We start from the raw sequence: 22,542 nt of genomic DNA, 5'->3' as shown, positions 1-22,542 counted from the left end.
ATCAGACAACGAAAAATAAAATCTAAGCATTAGTTATAAATTCTAGTGAATGTTGTAAAAATCACCGTCACGGTGTAATAAAGACTTAGATTTAAAAGCTTTCCATCTCTCAGTCTTCTCTGGGTGCCTGCTAAGACACCTAATGTGGAAAAGCCTTCCTCATCCACTTTTACTTGTAAACAGTGCGAAACAAAAACAAATGCAGGGTGGAAATGAAAAACATGATGTATGTTTTAAGCTAGTTTCCCACTAATCACATCATCAGCACTCACCACTTCAAGGCCCTTTAATACCTCATAACCCATCTAAGTCAACATCTATAATTCTTTTTCAGATTAATTGTAGGTCTTCTGTGGCAAGCATTAAATCTCAGATTTCATAATACTTTTCTTCAAGACCCTCCACCACTGTTTTTTTGGGGGGGGTTCTCAAATCACAAGATTCTTTTCACATTCTTGCTGCAAAGTTGTGCAAGCCTGCTTTTAATGAGGTCAGCCTCTTTTTATTGCTTACTTTGTTCACATAATAAAATTGTATAGTGCAATCTCCACACAGGGCTGTGCACCAAACTAGAGCAGCAGTCCAGAAATTCTGGATGTCTTTTTTTTTTTTTTTTTTTTTTTTTTTTTACACACACACAAACCACAAGGCCTTACCTTCAAGTTCAAGCACGGCACATTCGTGTGCATGTGTATTCTGCTTATATGCGTGCGTGTAGCAAGGGGATGAGCCTTGCATGTACAATATATTTATAAATGTCTCCATGGAAATCATATTTTGTCACCAACTAGTCACATCTTGATAACAGCGGTAGGAGAGCCGACCACATGTTCCACTTCAGGCTCTGGACTACAAAGAGTCCCAGAGGATCTGTTGGACATCTGAGTCGTATGTCTGCCTGTGGTTTCTTGAAAATCTATTCGTTTTTCACACACACACACATATGCAAAAGTTTGTATTCTTTTCCATATTAGAACTATGTATTGACTTATATTCATTAGGCTAACCCTAACCATTACCAGTACATTCCTAACCCTGGCCAAATATTAATTTATACCTTATCTATAAACTTAATCCCTAACCATCACATTAGGACCAGGTTTTGACCCCCTTTTTTCAGAGAAGGTCCTAAAAGGAATAGCTAAACAAGTACACACAATGTGGCCACATACTGCAGGCAAACTCCATCATGTACCTTGTTATATGATATCTCTCTTTGAGCAGGCTGCTTTCTAATTTTGAGTGTAGGTTTTTCAGTGCGTTAGGCTCATGTCCCTCATTTTGAAGACAAAATGACTTTAATGTAAAGGCACTGATCTTTGATCTTGAATGTAATCAGAACAAAGGTCCAAGTCATTGTTTTGAAAGTCACAAGCTTTTATCCTCAAGTCAAATCAGAATCAATCTCTCTTTTAAGCCATTTCAAGTCTTAACAGTGTTGCAATTCTATGTTAAATGTAAATGGTTTGTGTGTACTTTTTAAAATCTTTTCTCAAATCATTATGAAGCATAATTTTAAAATTTAACCCTAATATTGTTCAGTTCGACTAAAGCTACAAATTAATTTGTGTATTTAAATTTTTTGATGCTTTATGATTTTTAGTTTGGACAGTTTAATTGCAGCAGAAAATCCAAAATGAACCAAACTTTCTTTAGCGAATATGATGTTTTAATAAGCCAAACTTTGCTTTTTCTGTGGCAGCGCGTCAACTCCACAATAATTAAATAAACATCTTGTAATGGCTGGACTCAGCTGCTGCATTTTCTACGTTTAAAATCCTCAAACTTCACTTTTGGGTTTTGACAGAAGCAGTTGAGAACATTTCTTTCAATTACCTTCTTGTGAGCTGTGTAATGTGATTTATGATCCCTGCAGTTTTCTGTCCTCGGCATTGAGGTCAACCACCTATTTAACCACACATAGCAACATAAATAGCAGTAAACGGTAAGGAAAAGCTGTTCCCAGTTTGGGTCCCATGTCACAGCAGAGAGTCTTTGAGGTGTGTGACAAGTTTGAGTTGGCAGGTTGGTAGCTTGAGCCAATCCCAGGTGGTCTTGTGGGAGAAGGACTGGATCGTATTTAATGGCTTTGAACTTAAGAGGAATTCTGTGGAAAATGTTTGTTTGGCTCTCTGCTAACATTCGGCAATATTTAGGACTCAGGAGACCGCGATTACTTTGAAATGGCTGCTGTGTCTGTGAATTGGTGGAAAAATGATTGTGTGTTTCTGTCTGTCTGGCTTTGTGTCTCTGTCCCAACATGTTGGTGTGCGATCCCAGATGCTTTGTCAACTCTTCTCTGAATCTGTTCGGGTCGCATAGCTTGTCGACAGGCCATTTCTCTCTTCATATTTGTTTAGTCTTTGTGACTGCTGTCAGCTTATTGATGGTCTGTCATTGTTAGAATTGCCTTTATCAAATACATTTTAATTATCCTAACTAAACCTCCTGGCTTGAGTGCATAGTAAAGGTTGAATGTCTTATTGATTTAGGTTTATGCATCAATCAGTTTGTCTCAGGGATCTCGACGAAAAACAAGCTCTATCATGGAGCTTGTTTAACTGTAATTTTCTGAAGGTAAATTAATGGTGAAATTGAATGACTTTTCTAATATTCTAATCATATTCTTGTTCTTTCAAAGGGTCGTTGTCTTATTATGTTATTTATGCTCAAGTTGTACCAGGGAGATTGATCTTAAAGTTCTTCTGCTCTAACAGATCTGCTCTGGAGCCTCTTGCCCAGTGGGACAGTCCGATGCAGGTGAAGCTGTCCCAGTGGAAACCCGGACTCAACACTCTGCTGGTGGAACTGCTCCCCTGGGCTCTTATGGTCAATGACTCTCAGTGGGACCTCTGGCTTTTTGAGGGAGAGACCATCGTACTGCAGATACCAGCGGGCAAAGTCATTGTACCCCCAAATTTCAAGGTAGGAATTATTCAGAAATGTGTTTCATCTGTTGAAAAGTGATGAGATGAGAAGAGGGGCTCTGAAGTTGGTTCTGATGAGACTGAAGTGTTTTTGTGTTTGACTCAGAGAATCCCTGATGGGAGACCCAAGAAAGATGAGCTGACTCCATTGGTTACCATGGCTACATTTGGTCTTTTATATATTGTTAGGCATTGGGAGAAGCAGAAGCAAATCCAAAATGTGACACTTTGCAGTGATGTACTGTATTTGTGCTGATCTGTTCGGATTCCAACACATTGGAGTTTAAACGGTTCAAGGTGTGCGGATAATTTAATAAGGCATTACATATGAGAAAAGAGTTGATGAAAAAGCTTCATGTAAATAAGAATCACATTCATCATTAAACCCCAACATTAACTTTTAAGCAAAGTGATTATAATTAGTCTTTAGAACACTGAATATTTTCTGAGGTCCTTTCATTTTTCTTCACATCAGGACCTGCATGTCGTTTTATGACATCACAGCAATCATTATGAATCCAGCTCTTTTCTCATTTCAGTCATGACTAATAAGTACAAATCCTGAGATCATCTAGCAGAGCTGCATTACAACAATATTCCCTGCCTACGTCTTCAACTACAGCCAAGCTCTGTCACAGTGGACTGCAGTCATGTCTTCTCTCTGGCTGCTAAGATCAGTAGAAGAAAGCTGCAGATGGTTATCCCCTGTGGAACATAACAAACACACACACACACACACACACATTTCACTAACCCAGAGCCGAGCTGTGAGGCAGCGTATCAAAGAGCAGAGACGCTAATAGGGTTCAGCACAAAGGAACAAAATAAGAAGTTGTAAGTGCATAAAAGGCTGTGAAATAGAAACAAATAAAGCATTGTTTCCATAGCACCGTGATATTTAGGAAGGCTCAACAAACCAACAGAAGAGTCTCAGCTGTAGGTCACATGCCAGATTGGTTAAACAGGAGAAGGTTTGTGATTTGATCTGTTTGTTTGATGATGCATCTCAGCCAGATGAACAATCATTGTGTAATTTAGCCATCTTTTTGGCACTTTCATTATGTCATCCCAGCACAGCAACCGATAATGCAGGAGGATGTAGCTGCCATATCTTTTAGAAATGCCATTCACTGACACGGAGTTTGTGTTTCAGGGCTTAAGCTGCAGCCGACTTTACCGTGCGACTGTTTCCAAAATGCAATCAAATGCCAGTTGTTGTTTTTTTTTTAGGGGGGTTTTAGAAAATGTGGTCTCCTCTGACAGACAGTGATTTGATCCTTTTTCTCCCAGTCTTCCCCACATCATCCTGTCAGAGCTTTGTTCTCTCACTGAATCCTTTTTTTCCCGCCGCCGTCCAGGAAGCGTTTCAGATTGGCATCTACTGGGGCCACACCAACACAGTGCACAAGTCCACAGCACTGAAGCTGGTTCACGATCTGACCTCTCCTCGATGGAAGGAGGGGACGAGCTCCGTGGTGGTCACCCTGGACGAGGAGGGATACGTTGAAGTTGACGTCTCTCTGGGAGCCTTTCCTGGGAAACAGAAGGTGAGAGAGAGAAAGACTCTCTTTCTGGATCCTCCTGGCTCAGTGATGCCAACATGTTTTTTGAAGCATAAATCTGTTTCTGTACATTGAGAGTTTTAAGACTGTTTTGAAGTTTATTCATTCAGCTGTATTCCCTTCGTTTTGTAAAACCAGAGAAGGAAAAGAAATGAGAAAAGAACCAGGTGAGGAAAAGGTTTAAAGGGAAAAGAAGGGAGAGGAGTAGAAGAGATATAAGTCAACGCCCCAGGAGTCTGCTCCAACTCCTGCAGAAAAACAAATAAAATAAATCAAACCAGAGAACCATAGCAACAAATGTATGCATATATAATAACAATTAAAATTTCTTCTTCCACATTTTTCACATTATGTTTCTCCTGCTGTTTTGGACAGCAAAAATATATGCTTTTGAAACTATAAGTTATGAAACAAAAAGTCATGCAGATAGAACTATTAATGTACTTGTGTGTTTTTTCCCTGCAGGTGTGTCAGTTCTGTGTGTCCTCTGTCGTGAGACGCGGAGTCCAGATCCTGCAGATAGAGGACAGAACCATCCTGGTCAACAACACTCCTTACAGCGTCCACTACAGACCTCTGCTGACCAACCACGCCTTAGGAGGAGGCAAACAGGTAGCGCACCACGTTCCGCTCTTTGTTTTCCCACTGGTTCACTCATCCGGAGAATGCACAAGCATGACTGATGATGAAGTCTGAATTCTGCGACACCTGCTTGGATCTCCTGCCGAACTTCACACATGCAGCGCATTCGCTTTGCAGCACGCTCGTCTACCCCAGTGCCAATCCTCAAAACCCTTACCACACACACACACACACACACACACACGCATACACATGCACGCACGCATACATGCACAGCCGCACTGTGTTGCAAGCCGTTTTCCATCAGATCATGTTCCCCCAGCCCTCCTCCCTCCTCCGTTCTCCCCATGTGGCAATGGCACTTCATAGGGACATTAGACAAACACCCAGAATTGGATGCAGGTTTCCCCGCTTGCTTTCATCTGCTGCCTGTCCCCAAAGAGAGCAACAATGCTGTGATGTCATTTAACAGTCCTTCAGATCTCCTTTTAGAATAACGGTGAAGCTTGCCAGTTTGCCCCTAATTGACTGAAAGAAAAAACTTAAGAAAGAAAAAAAAAGAGAGAGAGAATTGAAAAAAAATAAATAAATCTAAAGATTTGGCAAAAACACAGACCACAAACAAGGCCAGGAATGCCTTTCTAGTTGCTCTCTTCATCATGCTTGGTGCCTGATCTCTGAAGTCTGCACTGCTCACCGCTCGCTAGCTGCTAAACCAACACAGCAGGATTTCTCTGCTACCAATTTAGCACCAAGCTTAGAGGGAAAGGGAATAAAGTAAAATAACATTGTGGTTTTACAAAGTATCGTCGGTTGTAATCCCTCGCGCATTGTATGCCTTGGGTCTTTCTTTTCTGCTTTTATTCTAGCTCATCTGGTTCTTGGTGCCATTTTTATTTCTTTATGTCTCCTTTATGCCAAAAGCACTGTCCTCTCCACCTCCAAACATTTTAATTTTCCTTCCTGTCCCCGGACCAGTTCTGTGAGGTACCAGAGAGCACCGTGTTCACCGTCCCTCCCTCAGACAGCTCGTCTCTGGCCAAGCCATGCGCCGTGCCGTGCTGGGACCTCCTTCAGCCCGGTGTCCAGGGGTCAGTGGAGTTCCCTTTGCCTCTCAGACACATGCTGTTCAGCCTGGTCTCAAAGCCTGACGCTGGAGACGCAGCGTGGAGCGTCCCTGCTCCAGTGAGACCAGACCTCCCCAGGCAGAGCCTGTCCATACCTGTGGATCAGGACTGTGGGCGTGGCCTGTGCAGCAGGTGGGTGTGACAGTCCGTTTAGAGTGGAGATGCACTAATCTGTTAATATCCACATCAGTCCTGACACTGGGGACCATCACTGTGTCAGTGACAATGTGTCCGAACTAGAAGGGCAGAACTATTTGATATGAGCGATGTCATGCTTTATTATTTATTTTACATTATATGTAGAATTCCTAATTGAACTTTCTGAACCTTTGGAAACCGTTTGTTTGTTGCAGTTTATTTTACATGTTTGACCAACATGGTCAAACGTTTGTTTTTGTCAGTTTCGGTTTCTTTGTTTTTTCACATTGACTGCTAAACATCTAACTGTGCTGACTCAACAGATTAAAATTGTGTTGTTTTTATACATGTCTCACCAGACTTATGAAGCTGTGTGTGTATTTAACTGTGCTGTACTGGTGCGGTACATTAGATGAGCTACTTTTGTCCATGTGTCAAAACATTTTAAGTCAGTTCAGCTGTTTTTCTGAATCGGATCGGTGTTGGTCAGTGCGAAGCCTCAGATTTCTGTATCAGTGTTGAAAGTGGAAATCTGTGCATTTCTAGTTTAAAGCAGGGAAAACCAACCCTGGCTGCCTCTGGACTCCAGCTAGCTACACTTTGTCAAACACTGGAGGTGAAGCAGGAAGAGAGAGAGTCTCAGCGTTTCCACTGCAACGCTCTCCAAGGTCGTCTTATGTAATTGATCCGAAGCTCTTCTTTGCTTTTTTTGTTTTTTTCTCAACTTCTCTTTCTCCTCTTCTATCATTTTCAGTTCTTGTGTTCAGATTAGTTGGCAGCTTGGACAGCTCTCAGCAGTGACATACGCACCACGGCGGACATACATTGTCTGTTTTTCTGCTGTTCTGGTTTTGATTCTGGCTCCTCTCATTTAGTGCGTTGGCTCACAATCCCATGTAATCAGCACAGATATATAGCGCAAACCAAAATAAAACCCCAGCCGCAGAGCCCTGCGGAGTAAAGATGTGTCACCTCTTGGCTGTAGCTGCGGTTCTGCCGGTAGGTTTATCTCCCATCCACAGACGGATGTGAAAACGATCCAACGCTTTTTGATTTGTTGATGGGTGTGCGAGCTCTTATCTCAGAGCGGTTACAGGACATCATGAACACTTTGCGGACAGTTATTTACGCGTTTGTTTGTTCGTTCTTGTTTTGCAGAGCCGTAGTGCTGACATATCAGGAACATCTTGGAGTGACATACATCACGTTAAACGAGGACCCCTGTCCACGCATGCTAATTGAAAACAGGTGTCCTGTCCCACTGCTGCTTAAAGAGAATGTCAAAGGTAAACAGCATCCTAAATCCCCAGATATCATAACTTCTCTCATGTTGTGTTGCGTCTTCTTCATGATAGACCAGCTTTTGTACATTAAATCAGAACTAATTAATAAGCAGAGCAGAGTGTAATTTAATCTCAGTGTAAATCCAGATGTTCTGTGAAGACCAGTGAAGGTCAGGGAGAATGGTTTATGGAGGCTTAATTCAAGTTTAGTTCTAAAACAATATCTCAAGCTTTGGAAGTGTCTCAGCATTTCATTTGGAGAGGGAAAGTGTTCGTCGCAACTGCAAATCTACCAAGAGTCAGATGGCCATCTAAACCTTCAGGACAGAGAGAGAGGGAGAGTGATCAGAGATGTACAGCTGTTGACAGAATAGCTATGGGCTGTTAAGCTCTCCGCCAAGCCTGTCGCAAGAAGCAGTAATCAATTAATCAATTAATCGCATGATAAATGAAAACAAGCTTGATCATTTCCTTTTCCACGATTGTTGTACATTTTCTCATTTCTTTCTCTTTTACCTGAGACTAGAGGATAGAAGTCTTCAGCAGCCACTTTGTGTTTACTGATAGCGCTTTATGGAGGGGTGACAAAAAGGAAGCAATTGCTGGATAAATAAAATCATAAAAACTATTTGTCATTTGCCACAACGCACTGAGGAAAGACGACAAACATGAAGATGTTCTGATTATATGAGACACAGACAGAACTTTTTGTATTTTATGCAAAATGCATGTATTGAACACACAGTCCCCAAAGCATAGTGCTGCCGGTTGCAGCACTAGGTTTGGTTCTGTCTGTTTGTGTGTGTGTGTGTGTGTGTGTGTGTGTGTGTGTGTGTGTGTGTGTGTGTGTGTGTGTGTGTGTGTGTGTGTGTGTGTGTGTGTGTGTGTGTGTGTGTGTGTGTGTGAGTTAGTCCTTTGGTGAGTGTAGATGTTGTAGATGTGAGTGTGTGTGTGTGTGTGTGAGTTAGTCCTTTGGTGAGTGTAGATGTTGTAGATGTGAGTGTGTGTGTGTGTGTGAGTTAGTCCTTTGGTGAGTGTAGATGTTGGCTGCCGGTTGCAGCACTATGCTTTGGGGAAGCTGAAGTTTTTCATTAACAGATACAGGAAAAGAAATCCCTAAAGGTTTTCAGCTCTCCAGTTTCTTGTTTCCTTGGTGTTGTGTCTGGACAGCTGTGAGCATTCAGTCTCTCCACTGAATGCGTCTCTGACAGACTCTCCCATTTTCTAGCATTGCGTCTTGTTTCATCTGCTACAGAGACACCGAGGAGCGAGGTGTTCTGTCGCCCGCTGCCTGCCGACTCTTCCCTCCACCACGAGCTCTATCATCACTTCTCCAGCTTCCCAGAGTGCAGACAGAGAGAGCTGCTGCCCACCCTGCAGCTGAAGACCATGTCAGAAAAAAGCGCCACTGACTGGACAGACCCCATCGACATCAACTGTCCCGGCACTCAGGTAAGAAACGTGCTTTCCTGTCAGATGCAAAGTGAAGACGTTATGCATCTGTCCACCTCTACACAAAAAAGAAAAAAATTCTATATCCACATTTTTTTAATACCTTTTAACAAACATTTGAACATTTGGTTGGCTTTGCCTTCTAACTCGGAGTGAATGGATTTCCAAGAACAAGAAATCCCCGCTGAACACGCCCTCCACAGCTAGATGGCGCCAGAGATCTCTCTTCTCTTCTGGCAAAGTTGATGTTTTGAATTAGCTGACTAATGGCCAGACTTACAAGGACAGTAAAAACTCTTCAGCTAAATGTTAGCTCTTTTTTTTTTGTTTTCATTTTTTTTAGCAACATTGAGCTTTGTGTTAAGAGAATAAGTTTGGCATATCCCAGAACAGCAGGTCTTATGTGTCAAAAAGAAATGTTAAGATGGTTAGGTTTGGTTCTGTCTGTTTGTGTGTGTGTGTGTGTGTGTGTGTGTGTGTGTGTGTGTGTGTGTGTGTGTGTGTGTGTGTGTGTGTGTGTGTGTGTGTGTGTGTGTGTGTGTGTGTGTGTGTGTGTGTGTGTGTGTGTGTGTGTGTGTGTGTGAGTTAGTCCTTTGGTGAGTGTAGATGTTGGCATTAATAAGTTGTTAAGGAGGCGTGTTTGGTGTTGTGTCTAGGCAGATGTGAGTTGGGGTTGACACAAGGGCTGCATAGCTCTGGTTACTGTGAAATCTGAATCTGACCCGATTGGTGGAGGTGGGAGGTGAAAGGTCAGACTTGTTATGACTGCTCGGAGAAGCGCCGAGCGCCGATGGTCTTCCTTTGGTTGTGAGTTTCTGATGACTCGTAACCTGGGATGGTGGAGGTTAGAGGGAAGCAGAGAGTTTAACGTTTCATCCTGAGTTTATTCAAGGCCAAAATGCTCATAAGCAAAGATCAGCTCTTCTTTTTTTCAAGAAAGGTTTGTATTTTTTCTTTTTACCGGTCAGGTGGTGTTCCTGCCAGGCTTTGGCTGTCTGTACGTACATGTGGCGTATGAAAGAGGCACCTTGGTTCTGTCTCTGGCCCCAGAAGGTGGCGTGGAGGCCGTCATCAATCAGCACAGCAGGTACTGCTTTCTACCCAACAGTCTGCCTTTTTGTTTTTCATTTTTATTTTTATTTAAAATATATTTTTTAAAAAGGCTCTGCGTGTTATTTTGACGAACATTCAAATATCCGGTCATGTGCTTTTTATATATCCGACAAAACTGTCTTGATTATTGTGGATGTTTTTCGTATTTATCGGGCGCAGCCGTCGTTTTCCACCACAGGGGGGCAATAAAACCTCCATCTGCTGTCATGGCCAAAACTGTTTGCGCAGCAGAGCGTTTTATTACAGCTTTATTCCATTACATCAACACAGGGGCTGCTGCGACATTTTGCCAAAACAGGATATAATCATAATGAGCTTTGTTAGGTAAAAGTAAACTAATGACATCAGACTCTGATCTTTGTTCATGTTCTGGTCAAAAATTCACAGGATCCATGATGAATGGGTTTGGTATCTTATTATCAATTGTAATCAATCAATCCTCATTGGCAGGCCATGCAGGGAAATGTTTGTTTTACAGAAAAACATAATCTGATTGCTGCTGTTCAGAACGGCTGTTTTTTTTTTGTTTTTTGTTTTTTTTTCTTCTGGTTTTTAGGCTGAACTCTTGACAGCTTCTGTTTTGTTTGTTAGAGCCTCCAAACTGTCTGTGAGGATCCTCCTGAGTGAGGCCAGCGTCGTGATAAGTGATGACATCACCAACCCCAGCGGCTCCATGGAGCTGCTGAGGCTCACGCTGACCAAGCTGCTGCTCAGCCTCGGTCCGGCACCCGCGTCTTTACCCCCCGAGCTGGCCGAAGACTCCGCCATGGCTTCCTGCTCCCTCTCCGTTCTGATGACTGATGCGTCTCTGATCGAGCTCTACTGCTACGGCCTGCAGGTGGACAACCAGCTGTACAACCGGACGAGTTTCCACTTCCCTGTCCTGCTGTGCCAAGATCAGAGAGGGCCGTCTGAACCTGGGGGCGCGTGGAGCATCGACGTCAATCCCAGCAGTTCCCCCGAAGGGTTAGAGGAGTTCAAACGTTCCTGCTTCCTCCAGCTGAGGATGACTTTGACTGGGGACCGGCGCACTGTGGAGGAGGTTAAACTCATTTTCAGTTTTCTTCACCTTGTGCATTTCCTTAGGGTTAGGGTAGCAGCACTAACCCCTCCTTAATATACAAAATATTAGACGCGGTCAATTTTTCTCACATTCTGTCTACAAATGTCAACGTGTTTAATTTGGATTTTTGGTTTACCTCATGTGATGCCCCAACATTAAGTAGAGCATAACTGTGAAGTGAAAGAAAAAGGATTTCGACATTGTGTCCATGAAGCCATAGAGATCCACCCGAGTGAACAGTTTGTAGAAAGACTGATGTAGAAAAGACAGATTCAGGTCTTCAGGGATATTTGCCCTGCTGCTGCAGTCATCAACAGAATGGCGTTTTGTTCTCGAGATGCACAGATAAATTGGTCCCGATTGCCTTAATTCTGGGCAGGCGGTGATCGACCGATACGTAGAAGCTGATCTTATCTTGTCTACCTCAGTAAAACATTTCAACACAAAGCCACTGTCCTCTTCTGCTCTGCAGTGACGGAGCTTTGACTGACAGACTGACCAGCAGGTCAGGTCTGCACGTTTGCAGTTAACAACAGTCTCCACCCTGTTGATGTAGTAAACATCACTATCTTGCTACATTTCTATAATGTTTCAGACAAAGAAATCATTATCAGCCAAAATCTGAATCGACAGGTCAGTTTTTTTAAAGATCGGTGATTGTTTTTTTTTTGTTTTTTGTTTTTTTATATTGGTAATGATATCATTGAACATCAGTTTTTAAGTTTTGACATATTTTTTCTTGGACTTAGTTGTGGATGAACACTGGACTATTGCAACGTACTGCTGCAACATGTTTGTCGTTGACATGCTACTTTAATCTTGGCTAGCTTCGCTGCTAGGCCAACTGCTTTCAGCACAACTTGAACACAACAATAATCTTTTTCAACGTCCAATCAGATCATTTTCAGAAGCAAAAGTCCCAAATGGACGGAGCGAAGCAGCTTTGTCTTCCATTGTTTTAGTGAATGTCACGTTGGTGACAGATTTACAGGCAGAGCAGAAACACAGTACCAAGGTTCCCGCCGGAACTTTAGTATGTAAAAAAGATGAACATGTTTATGTGTATTAAAATCAACGTAAATAATTAATCAGAATGAATGTGTTACTTGCCCACCCCAGGATAAAATGGGTTGAAGTTTGTGGTTGTAATGAGACTCTTAAATATTTGTATTTTTTAAGGAGGCGCTGTCTTTTTGTTTTTAATGCTGAAATCAATACCTTTGTAATAAGCCAAAATGTTGAGCTGTCACATTGAGTGACAGGCTGGTAATATCCATCTAAATCGCTCTGTTTTTACTTTTAAAGAAGCAGGAATCAGAAAGAGCTGTGTTTCGTTTTTCACCTCAGGTCAGTTTCCAGCTCCAGCCTGCCAGAGTTTACATCGAAGACACTTTTGTTTACTACATCAAGACGCTGTTCGACACGTACATCCCCAGCAGGCCAGCGGAGGCCAAGAGGAGCAGAGAGCCTGGAGCTCAGATCGTACCTGAGCAGGTGAGCAACTCCTGGATCATTTAACGTTGTCCTGCTGCTAATCCTGTATCATGTCACACGAAGAAAAGCTAATCTCATTATGGAAACAGCCTGACTGTAAATAAAGTCAACTGTTGTGTAAATGTCATCACTCTGGAAGAGTAACTCAGGAAGGTAGTGAAGCTATAAGGAAACATTATTGACACTCTTCTCATTATTGTTATTGGTAATAATAATAAACCCACTGGACTGACAGGAGGCGTCATGTCAGCTGTTCTGAGAACAGGAGGAACATGAAGCTGATCACATCAGTCTGAGTTTGTTTCCATCTCTCCTCGGTTCTGAATGCAGGTGCTGCAGTCGGTGCAGGCGTTGGTTCACCCTGTGAGTCTGCAGAGGCTCTCCATCCAGCCGGTCCACCTGCTGGTCAGCATCCACGCCTCCCTGAAGCTCTACATCGCCTCAGACCACACCCCCCTGTCCTTCTCTGTGTTTGAAAGGGGGCCGGTGTTCACCACAGCCAGACAGCTGGTTCACGCTTTAGCCATGCACTACGCTGCTGGAGCGCTCTTCAGAGCCGGTAGGGGGTTTTATGACGCCACGTAATGTGAATTAACATCCTCCTTAATGTTACATGATGCAGATTACTCAAGCTGCCTATTTAGTCTTTCTGCCATGGAGAGTTATCTAGTCCCCAGCAGTGTGTTATGGATTCAACATGGAGAGCAGTGAGTGATAGTGAAAGGCGACAACAGCAGAAGTTACATTTTTTTTATCTTTCTTGTGTTGCGTTGCCAACCTGCGTGTCACATCGATGTGTACGAGCTGCACATGTTCACATGTATTCCACGCGTCCCTCAGCTGGACGAGGACAAGAGACCGTGGCCTCATCGCACAAGTTCTACAGGAAATGGATGGAGAGGGATATTTCTAAATGAATTTCCTGCCTGAATACAAAAACCTGAAAAACTGAGAACATTCAGGCATGTTTGGTTTGAGAAAATAAGACATTTTTTTAAAAATGTGCGTACAGTGGCGGTTTCTGATACGGGCAGTTGCTCAGGGTGGGATCAGACAGCAGGGGGGCACTCACAGATTAGATAATAGAACTTTTCTTATCAGTCAGGTGTTTCATGAACAAGTTTGCTACTACTTGCATGCATGTCTAGAGGAGTAAGTCTCCCTTAGTTGCTTTAGCATGCTGGGAGAATATTACACGACCTGCTTCCTGCTATAAAATAATCAGAAAATTGGTTGAATTTGAATTAGTTGGAATGCAGCAGAATCTCCATTCCTGCAACAACCACAACTCCATGCATTTTTATATCTCACGCTTACAGTTGTGATTAACCTGATTACATTTTGAAGTCGATTGACAGAACGAATGAATACAGAAACTTCCACTTCCTTTTTCTTTGTGCAGCATAGAAACTCGTTGCAGCACCAGCTGCCAGTCTCTGGTCACTAGAGTTAACAAGTGGGAGCAAAAACCCAAGACAGATTTGCTTTGTTCCTCAGCCGTGATTTACTGCTAACCGATGAGTCATGGTGTGTAATTTGTTTGAAAACAGTATTTTATGGTTAGTTTGTGGGCAGCAGCAGGAGCAGGTAGACGGCCCTGTGTGTCTCCTGAGCGTTGTCCTACCGTCCACCCTGAGCCTCCCACACATGGTGTGACTTAACCCCATCATGTCCGCAGCAGAAATCAGCAACACACTCTCCTTCCTGCTGTCTCTCATTAGAGCGCCGCTTTCTGCTCGTATTTCAGCAGATCACCTCACTGCCGTCTTCTGCAGCCATCAAAGACGGAGAGCGGCTCTGGGAAGCGTTGCACTCTGAGCCTTATTAAAGGGGAACAGTCTGATCCCCCCAATCACACAATCTAACATGCGAGTGCATAAAAATACATATTAGAACGTTAGAAGGCTCATTAAAGGCCTACCGCGTTCCCACTAGGGCACCAAACGTGTCGGTGTGTGTTTAGCGGCAGAAAGCTCCGGCTTCTAAACATCATCTCCCGTTTAACTGTTCGCTTCACCAAAGCCGCAGGACTGAGACCCTATAAAACCGAAAGGAGCGCCGGTTCTCACTGGATTTGGTTTCCTCCAATTAGAATCCAAAGCTCAGGCACAAATTGACAGAGAACGAGAGCAGAGCAGGACCTGGCGTCCTGACGAATGGCTGCTTGATTTTTGTGATGCAGTTCTCAGAGCATAAATATCAGTGAGCCGTGCCATCAGAGCGGGACTCTGGATGAATGAGAGAGGTGAGATAGTAGGAGGCTGTAAATCTCACTGAGGCTCACGTATGATTACATGCAGGTGTGGTTTTTATTTTTATATTTTTGAATGCCTGAAAAGTTTCTGAAACGTCTCTGTATTCCTGAGATAAGAATTTGGAATTATTACTTCAAATCGCTTTTGGCAGCAAGAGGAAGATTTCTGCACATGGACGACTCATCCGAGAGGAAGTGATGTAGACGGATGCCTTTTCCTCGCTGCCGGACACTAAACGTCTGTCAGCGGTTTGAAACGTTCCAGCTGAATTTGATTCGAAAATGATCGTTTATTACATAATTGAGCTTCCCTCCAAATGTTGAAAAGCCAAAGCAACGTTTTTGCCCGGAGCCGAGGCTTTTTCAGCTTTACCGACTGTGAGGAAATGATTTGGCTGGGAAAGAGAAGAAAACATTTTTGGATGACTAAATGAAAAAAGTAATACAAGGGCAAGGTGGACGATTGGCACATCAGATTTCTTTTTAAGAATTCTATGACAAGATGTAAAAACAATGTTCAAATTATGCTTTCTAGCTTTCTGACCTCGATCTGGAACCAGTTAAAATCCCTCTGTGTGAAATTCACTACCCATTAAGACAAAGACAAAATGATTGGAGTTCTTCTGTAAAAAGTCATAACAATACGAGAATATGGTCATGTTACCAGCATGAAGTCATCATAACACAAGAACAGCCATAATATTACCAGAAAAATATGTAAGAATATGAGAATAAAGTCACAGTAAGACAATAATAGTCACGTTATCAGAAAAAGTATCACCAGAAACATATGTAATGACAGAAGAATAAAATCGTAATATTACCAGAATAAAATCATATTTTTAGGAGAACACCTGTATTATTACTATTGTTTTAATTAAAATGTTCAATGTTGCTCACTGTGTGAAGTTATACTTTGGTGTCTGTTTTACATATAAGAAAATACTTCCATCTTTTAATACATCAATATGAAATTATTCTAAGCAGCAAGACTTTGAGTCATGAAGAAAGAAGCGTGGCCGCGCCGGTCCCACCAGATCTTAATCATTCTGTTGGACTTTTTCCTCATAAAAATGACTTTTTCTCGTAATTTTACGACTTTTTGTGTGGTAATATTGTGTTCTTATCCTGCTAATGTTATGACTTTATTGTCATAATTTTAAAAAATCTTTGTTTGGCCCCGTCGCTCGGCGCCCGGCATAATAAAGTGAGCTGGCTGGTTTTCCCTGTGGTGTTGAGGTGTGTGCTCTGTGTCCCAGGTTGGGTCGTGGGGTCCCTGGAGATCCTCGGCAGTCCCGCCAGCCTGGTGCGCAGCATCGGCAACGGCGTGTCCGACTTCTTCCGCCTCCCCTACGAGGGCCTGACCCGGGGGCCCGGGGCCTTTGTCAGCGGGGTCTCCAGAGGGACCACGTCATTTGTTAAGCACATCTCAAAAGGTAACGCAAACCTTCCCAGCTCTTCTTCTTTGTTCTATTTGTGGATTAAAATGTTGGTCTGTTTTTTGTTTTTTTTTTATTTTTATAATGCTTCAGTTTCTTTTGAATTTCTCCCAGAATTTTGAGTCATGACACATTTATTCTCTTAAACTTTACACTCTGTGCTTATTAAAGTTCATTTGCGGTTCAGCGTTAGTTCTTGGCAGATGAGAAGATTCATTATGAACATCCAGATTTATCAGTCTCCTAATTTGTTCTCATTTGAGTTCTCAAATTTTTTATTAAGTTCCCCCCCTCCCCTCTCTGCCTGTTCAGAGCGTTCCCTGAATCACTGTAAACTCTGAATGTTTAAAACATATTTTCCTCCCGTGCTCAGGCACCTTGACATCCATCACTAACCTGGCCACCAGTCTGGCGCGGAACATGGACCGCCTGTCCCTGGACGAGGAGCACTACACCCGGCAGGAGGAGTGGAGACGGCAGCTTCCAGAGAGCCTGGGGGACGGACTGAGACAGGGACTGTCTCGCCTTGGAATCAGCCTGTTAGGTATGAAGACATCCACGCAGGTTCAGAAGCTTTTCATTCAACCAGGATTTATTTACATGTGTAGCTGCACGGTATCAAAACTAAGAAAAAGGCTTTTTTTTTTTTTTTTTAGTTTGGTTGTTAGTTATTTTCCATCGGCCAACCCAAATGTACAATCCCTCCCGCTGCAGCATTAGGTCACCCAGAGCGGAGAAGAACATGTTCTCTCTGCTGTCCAATAAAACGCAGCAACACATGTGTTACAGAGTGCAGTGGGACCTTATAAAAGCTGAGAGAGCAAAGAAACTCAAATCAGACCCAAACATTTACACACTGTATTGCCACAGTCACCAAGAAATGCTTTGTCTATCAGTTAAAGCTGTGGTATGTAAGTTGTATTAAAAAAATAGTTTATTTCCCATATTTTTTATAAGTGTCACCATGTCATGACAGTATAATATGAAACAGAGAAACTGTTAAAAGATCAATCTCCTCCACTTCGTCCTTGAGCTACTATTGCTGTCTGACGAAATGCACCGCTCCCGACCAAAAGCAACCAATCACAGGCAGGAGGCGGGGCTTAGCACTGTCAGTTGTCGTCATGCTCATGGCGGAGAAACAACCCACTGTTAGATGCTATGCTAACTAACCGTAGCATTGATGTCAGGCTCTGCTGACAGGGCGGGGCTGTAGCATAGAAGAGAGCAAGGAGAGTGAGCAGCAGGCACACAGACATGATTGGCAGCACTAAGACCCTCCTTGCTCTGGTTATAGTTACCACTGAGAGCAAGTAGAGGGATCTGATTTTTATTTTTTTTTTCTCTGGTCATCCATCTCTTACTGTCACAATGAGGTGACAGTTTAAAAAAAATGTAGAAAAATATTTTTGTAACATACTGCAGTATTAATGTTATAATCCCTATGATCCAGTCATCATCACTGACCATCAGATGAAAACTGATAAATCACCTTTTTTAATCCACACACATTACTTGTCATCTCAGTATTTATTCAACCAAATGGATAGCTTTACATTCAAGATTTTTCTCTTCTTCTTTTTCTTCTTCTTCTGTCAGGAGCCGTAGCGGGTATCGTGGACCAACCCATGCAGAATTTCCAGAAGAACTGGGAGACGCAGAGCTCAGCCGGGAGCAAAGCCAAAGGGATGATCTCTGGCGTGGGGAAAGGCATTGTGGGTGTGTTCACCAAGCCCATCGGAGGAGCAGCTGAACTGGTGTCACAAACTGGATATGGTGAGGATGGCAGACCTGCAGACTTGATTCCAGAACTATGGCTCTGACTCTAACTTACTGAATTAAAAAAATATATATAGTGAAATTTGTAAAAACATGAAGCATAACGTTAGCATGGTTCAATCCACGTTTCCCACTGAGCTAAACAGATTCCTGGTCCTCAGTCATTCTGTGGTGTTTGAACTCCAGTTCCTCATGTTGTACACATGTAAAATCTGTTATGTACAGATGCCAACTGTAACGCTCTAAACTTAAAAGCACTTTATGTTTTGGACCACACATTCAGCAGCAAAGTGAAGTTTGGCCTTGGAACAATTTATTTAGCCAAGCTCAAGATATGTGAATTATGTAGAACGTTCTAAGCAGCCCAAGGCAACAATAAACACATGTCTGAATTAGTGTGTCAGGAAAATCATGAATCCGTCAGTGAACGGACATTCCCCAAACCTACACACACACACATCTCAGCTCCATACAGGAGGCAAGTGTTTATTAAAGCAGGACCCCGGAGAGAGCTGCTGAAAGACCCTCGACACACACGCTTATGTGTCTAATCATACATGCACAAACACTTGTTCGACCGGGCGGCGCAGCTCTCTGGAGTTACTTAGTGTTTTATTAGGGGGAGAGCAGGGCTTGGGAGAGGGTCAGAGGCTGGTGTGTGTTGGTGCTAACAAGTCTTGGCTGCAGCACATAAACCACCAATGAGGTGAACAACTTCACATAAGAACGATTCCTCCCCGGAGACCAAGCTTGCCTCCAGTCTGACTGACCTGCTCTGAGCTCAACACATGAAAACAAGCTTAAAAACACACAAACACACACACGCACACACACACACGCACACACACACACACACACACACACACACACACACTGTGCTGCAGCTAAAAGCGTTCAAACCGAAGAACTCTGCTGTGAGTTCTGTTTTTTTTGTGACACTGTTGGGTCTTTCAACTACATGATGGTTATAATGAGTTTGTTTTGCATATTTACAGTTTAAAATGAACATGTCAAATGTTGAGATAAAATATGTTTTGAATGAAAAGGAGTAGTTAAAGAAAAAATTTGAAATATTCTAACCCTTCTGTCAAAAGCATCAATCAACCGTCCTTGTAGATAAATCTTAGACACAACAGGCAATGTGTATAAATAAAAAATAATAAAAATGTGTATATATAAAAATAAAGAAAATATATATAATCTTTGTAATAGTACACTACACTAATAAATCAATAAACGTCATTACACCTTGGCTGAATATTTCATAAAAGCAGATATTGATCTTTCTTTGGTTTCTTCAGAGATTAATAGAAATATAACATTCCATTTGTTTAGTACTGTAATGAATTGTAAACATAACTTTTAAAAGTAGTGCACTAAGTTCACTACTTTAGTTGAAGACAAACTGATTTGTTGGATCTCTGTAGGATTTTCTGCTTAGAATTTTAATAATTCTTTTATTGCAAAATAAAAATAGAATTTAAAGACATTCCTCCAAACTTACACAATTTGAGGATCTGCAGCCAAACATAGCACACACACACACACACACACACACACCACACACACACACACACACACACACACCCCACACACACACACACACACCACACACACACACGTTTGTGTGGCTATCTTTGTGGGGACTGTCCATTGACTTTCATTCATTTCTGCAGCCTGAACCTCATCCTGACCCTAACCAAAACTCAATTCACATCTTAGTCCTAAATCTGACCCCTGACCCAAAAACAGTGTTTCCCCTTGTGGTGACCAGGTTGCTGTCCCCACAAAGAGCAGCGAGTCCCCACAAAATAGTATGCGTCAGGAAAATGGTCCCCACGAGGTATCACAAACAAACGTGCACACACACACACACACACACACACTCTGTCTCTCTCAGGGATGCACAGCGTGTCCAGTGTCATTGCAGTGACATCATTGATGGAGTCCACTGTGTTCTTTATGAATCACTGGGTTGTTGCTGTAGTGCTGAAAGAAAACTGACCACATGCTTATGAGTTATACACCCACTCTGTAACCATTCGTTTTTAAAATGAACAGAATCAGTAATAAACAGAGTTTAAATCTGAGTGAAGCTTGTAATGGTTAACTGTCCGTGCTGTGTTCAGGGATCCTCCATGGCGCGGGCCTGTGGCAGCTTCCTAAACAGCTCTACCTGCCTGCAGAAGAAAAGTCTGCTCTGGCCTCCAACAGCCACCTGAAATATGTCTGGTATGACCCTGAAGCCGTTAAAACATCTCTTCCTTTCTACAGCTTTACTGTTGCCCAGCTCTCCTTATTATAAGTGGGGCATGTGTTTTCACTTCTGCATCTGTGCTTTTCTTGGTTTCTCTCCAGGAAATGATGTATTTTTCTCTAGCTTTACCCTCCGTCATTTCCACAGTTTAGTTTACAAAGACGTCCGCATGTCTTTCTTTACCTTGAGTCCCACACATGGTAGCCAGTGTGCCTCTCCTTGTTCTCATAAATACCGCGCTACAGTTGTTCTTATCATTTAGCTGCACATCTGAGGAGGTGTTTAGTTGTTGCTCTCAAAAGGAATAGAATACCATTTGAGTGCAACAAATGGCATTCTATTGAATAGTTTAGAAGGTAGATTATAACTTTATTAGGATTTTATAACAGAAACCCAGAGGAAGTTATCTGTTGGTTCTGTTTTCTAAAAGCGTCGGGCGCACCGCTTGCTTTTTTCTGACCAATCTTTAAAAAGCCTGACTCTGATTTCTGCTGACGCTGATTTATTTATTTATTTCCCAGCAGACACTGTCAGGCGTTTACAATACTCCTTCAATGTCCCAGGCTTATTGTATTGAAAAGTCTTGAACAGTAACTGTGAAACTATGCAAACCCGTCTTAACTGCACATGATGCAGTGCTCTCAAAGGTAAATGAAAAGTAGTTGGGTGGGCAGAGCAGAAGGGGACACTGGTTGAATTTTGAACCTTGTTGGAGTAATTAAGATTTATTTCACATGTAAGTATCGGCCGATTGATGATCACCCAAAATGAAGGTACTCTGTGCACCCCCAGTCTCCAGTGTGTTAAAGGTTCCAGTACAGCTTCATAGAAACATTCAAGAAAGATTTATGAGCAGCCTTTATGTACAGAGGTTATCATGAGCTGCTTAATACATTTTATGACATTTTATTGAGGGGTTGGTTTGGTTTCCATAGCTATCAAACATTTATTCCTGCTAGTTTTTTAAGCTGCCATCAGGAAAATGTCCAAATTGTTGATGCATGAAAACATTCCTCTGGAGCTGTCATCAGCTGAGGGGCTTAGTGGAGTGTTTATACATACATCTGATGTTCTCTTGTGTTTTACTTGAACCACAAAGCCGTCAAACTGGTTTCCATCAGGCATTCGTCACTGCCTTTTACAACAACAGGTAGTCCGTACTTATGAGAGCTCTGGCTGCGAGCGGCGTAACACTGAGCAGACCCAAAGTGCCCAACTGTGCTCGCTTCAACATCTGCCCCGCAACGCCAGCACCTGCCTCCCAAAGTAAACACTGTCAGAGGAACATGGCTGAACACACAGAGTCACTGCTGAACATGTGTGAGGTCTGAATCACACAGAGAACTAAAGGAAAACCAAGAGCACAGGATGCATGGAGGCAGGAATGGTTTGCCCAGGGGTCAATTTTGAGCAATAAATCAGACCATATGGAAACCGTGACGATCCGATCTGTTTGCTCCTCGGTGTGACCACAGGAAGATGCTGCAGTCTCTGGGGCGCCCGGAGCTCCACATGGCCCTGGAGGTGACCATAGTGAGCGGATCGGGTCAGGAGCACGCGGGCTGCCTGCTACTCACCTCCGAGGTTCTGTTTGTGGTCAGCCTGTGTGAGGACACGCAGCAGCAGGCCTTCCCCATCACAGAGGTGAGCGCAGCGCTCCAGCTCAGCCGCAGGAGGAAGCTTCCTGCGGCTGAGCTCTGGTCTCTGTGCAGGTGGAGTGTCAGCAGGAGCCGGAACAGCCGGGTCAACTCACACTCACGTTACAGCAGCAGACGCTGAGCAGCGACTCTGAGGTGAGCCCATCGTCAGGGATGTGGAACACAGAGCAGCTAACTGAAATATTTCATTATTATTTTATTATCATTTAACATAAAGTTCATTCACAAGTTAGTCCAACCTCTGGCTTTCTGGTTAAAACATCCAGCAAATTGTTTAGATCAAATGAATAAAGCTGCATTTGAAGGCTGATGCAGTAATAATAATCCTTACTGTCATTGTAGAAGATTAAAGTAGCATTTGAGTTATAATTAGTGTTTTACGCTGGTTTCACCCACTTCTTAAAGGAATAGTTT

At 42.8% G+C, this 22,542-nt stretch overlaps 1 protein-coding gene across 2 annotated transcripts in view; it reads left to right on the top strand.

The window, feature by feature from the left end:
• The window catches only part of LOC129367556 (intermembrane lipid transfer protein VPS13B-like), a 291,895-nt gene that overhangs the window by 268,003 nt on the left and 1,350 nt on the right, over positions 1-22,542 (top strand). For both annotated transcript variants that reach the window (XM_055042090.1, XM_055042091.1), the window contains exons 52-67: positions 2,718-2,925; positions 4,286-4,474; positions 4,955-5,101; positions 6,050-6,330; positions 7,495-7,622; positions 8,875-9,071; positions 10,040-10,158; positions 10,776-11,226; positions 12,595-12,741; positions 13,072-13,300; positions 16,255-16,431; positions 16,808-16,978; positions 18,034-18,210; positions 20,343-20,445; positions 21,946-22,114; positions 22,183-22,263. In XM_055042090.1, the coding sequence (XP_054898065.1) occupies positions 2,718-2,925; positions 4,286-4,474; positions 4,955-5,101; positions 6,050-6,330; positions 7,495-7,622; positions 8,875-9,071; positions 10,040-10,158; positions 10,776-11,226; positions 12,595-12,741; positions 13,072-13,300; positions 16,255-16,431; positions 16,808-16,978; positions 18,034-18,210; positions 20,343-20,445; positions 21,946-22,114; positions 22,183-22,263 (2,974 nt within the window). The remainder of the gene's footprint in view (positions 1-2,717; positions 2,926-4,285; positions 4,475-4,954; positions 5,102-6,049; positions 6,331-7,494; positions 7,623-8,874; positions 9,072-10,039; positions 10,159-10,775; positions 11,227-12,594; positions 12,742-13,071; positions 13,301-16,254; positions 16,432-16,807; positions 16,979-18,033; positions 18,211-20,342; positions 20,446-21,945; positions 22,115-22,182; positions 22,264-22,542) is intronic.

This window comes from Poeciliopsis prolifica, unplaced genomic scaffold, assembly GCF_027474105.1.
Source record: "Poeciliopsis prolifica strain line A6 unplaced genomic scaffold, Auburn_PproV2 SCAFFOLD017, whole genome shotgun sequence".
NCBI classification, from domain to species: Eukaryota; Metazoa; Chordata; class Actinopteri; order Cyprinodontiformes; family Poeciliidae; genus Poeciliopsis; species Poeciliopsis prolifica.
Note: the sequence above shows the minus strand (reverse complement) of the source record. Positions and strands in the feature narration are given on the sequence as shown.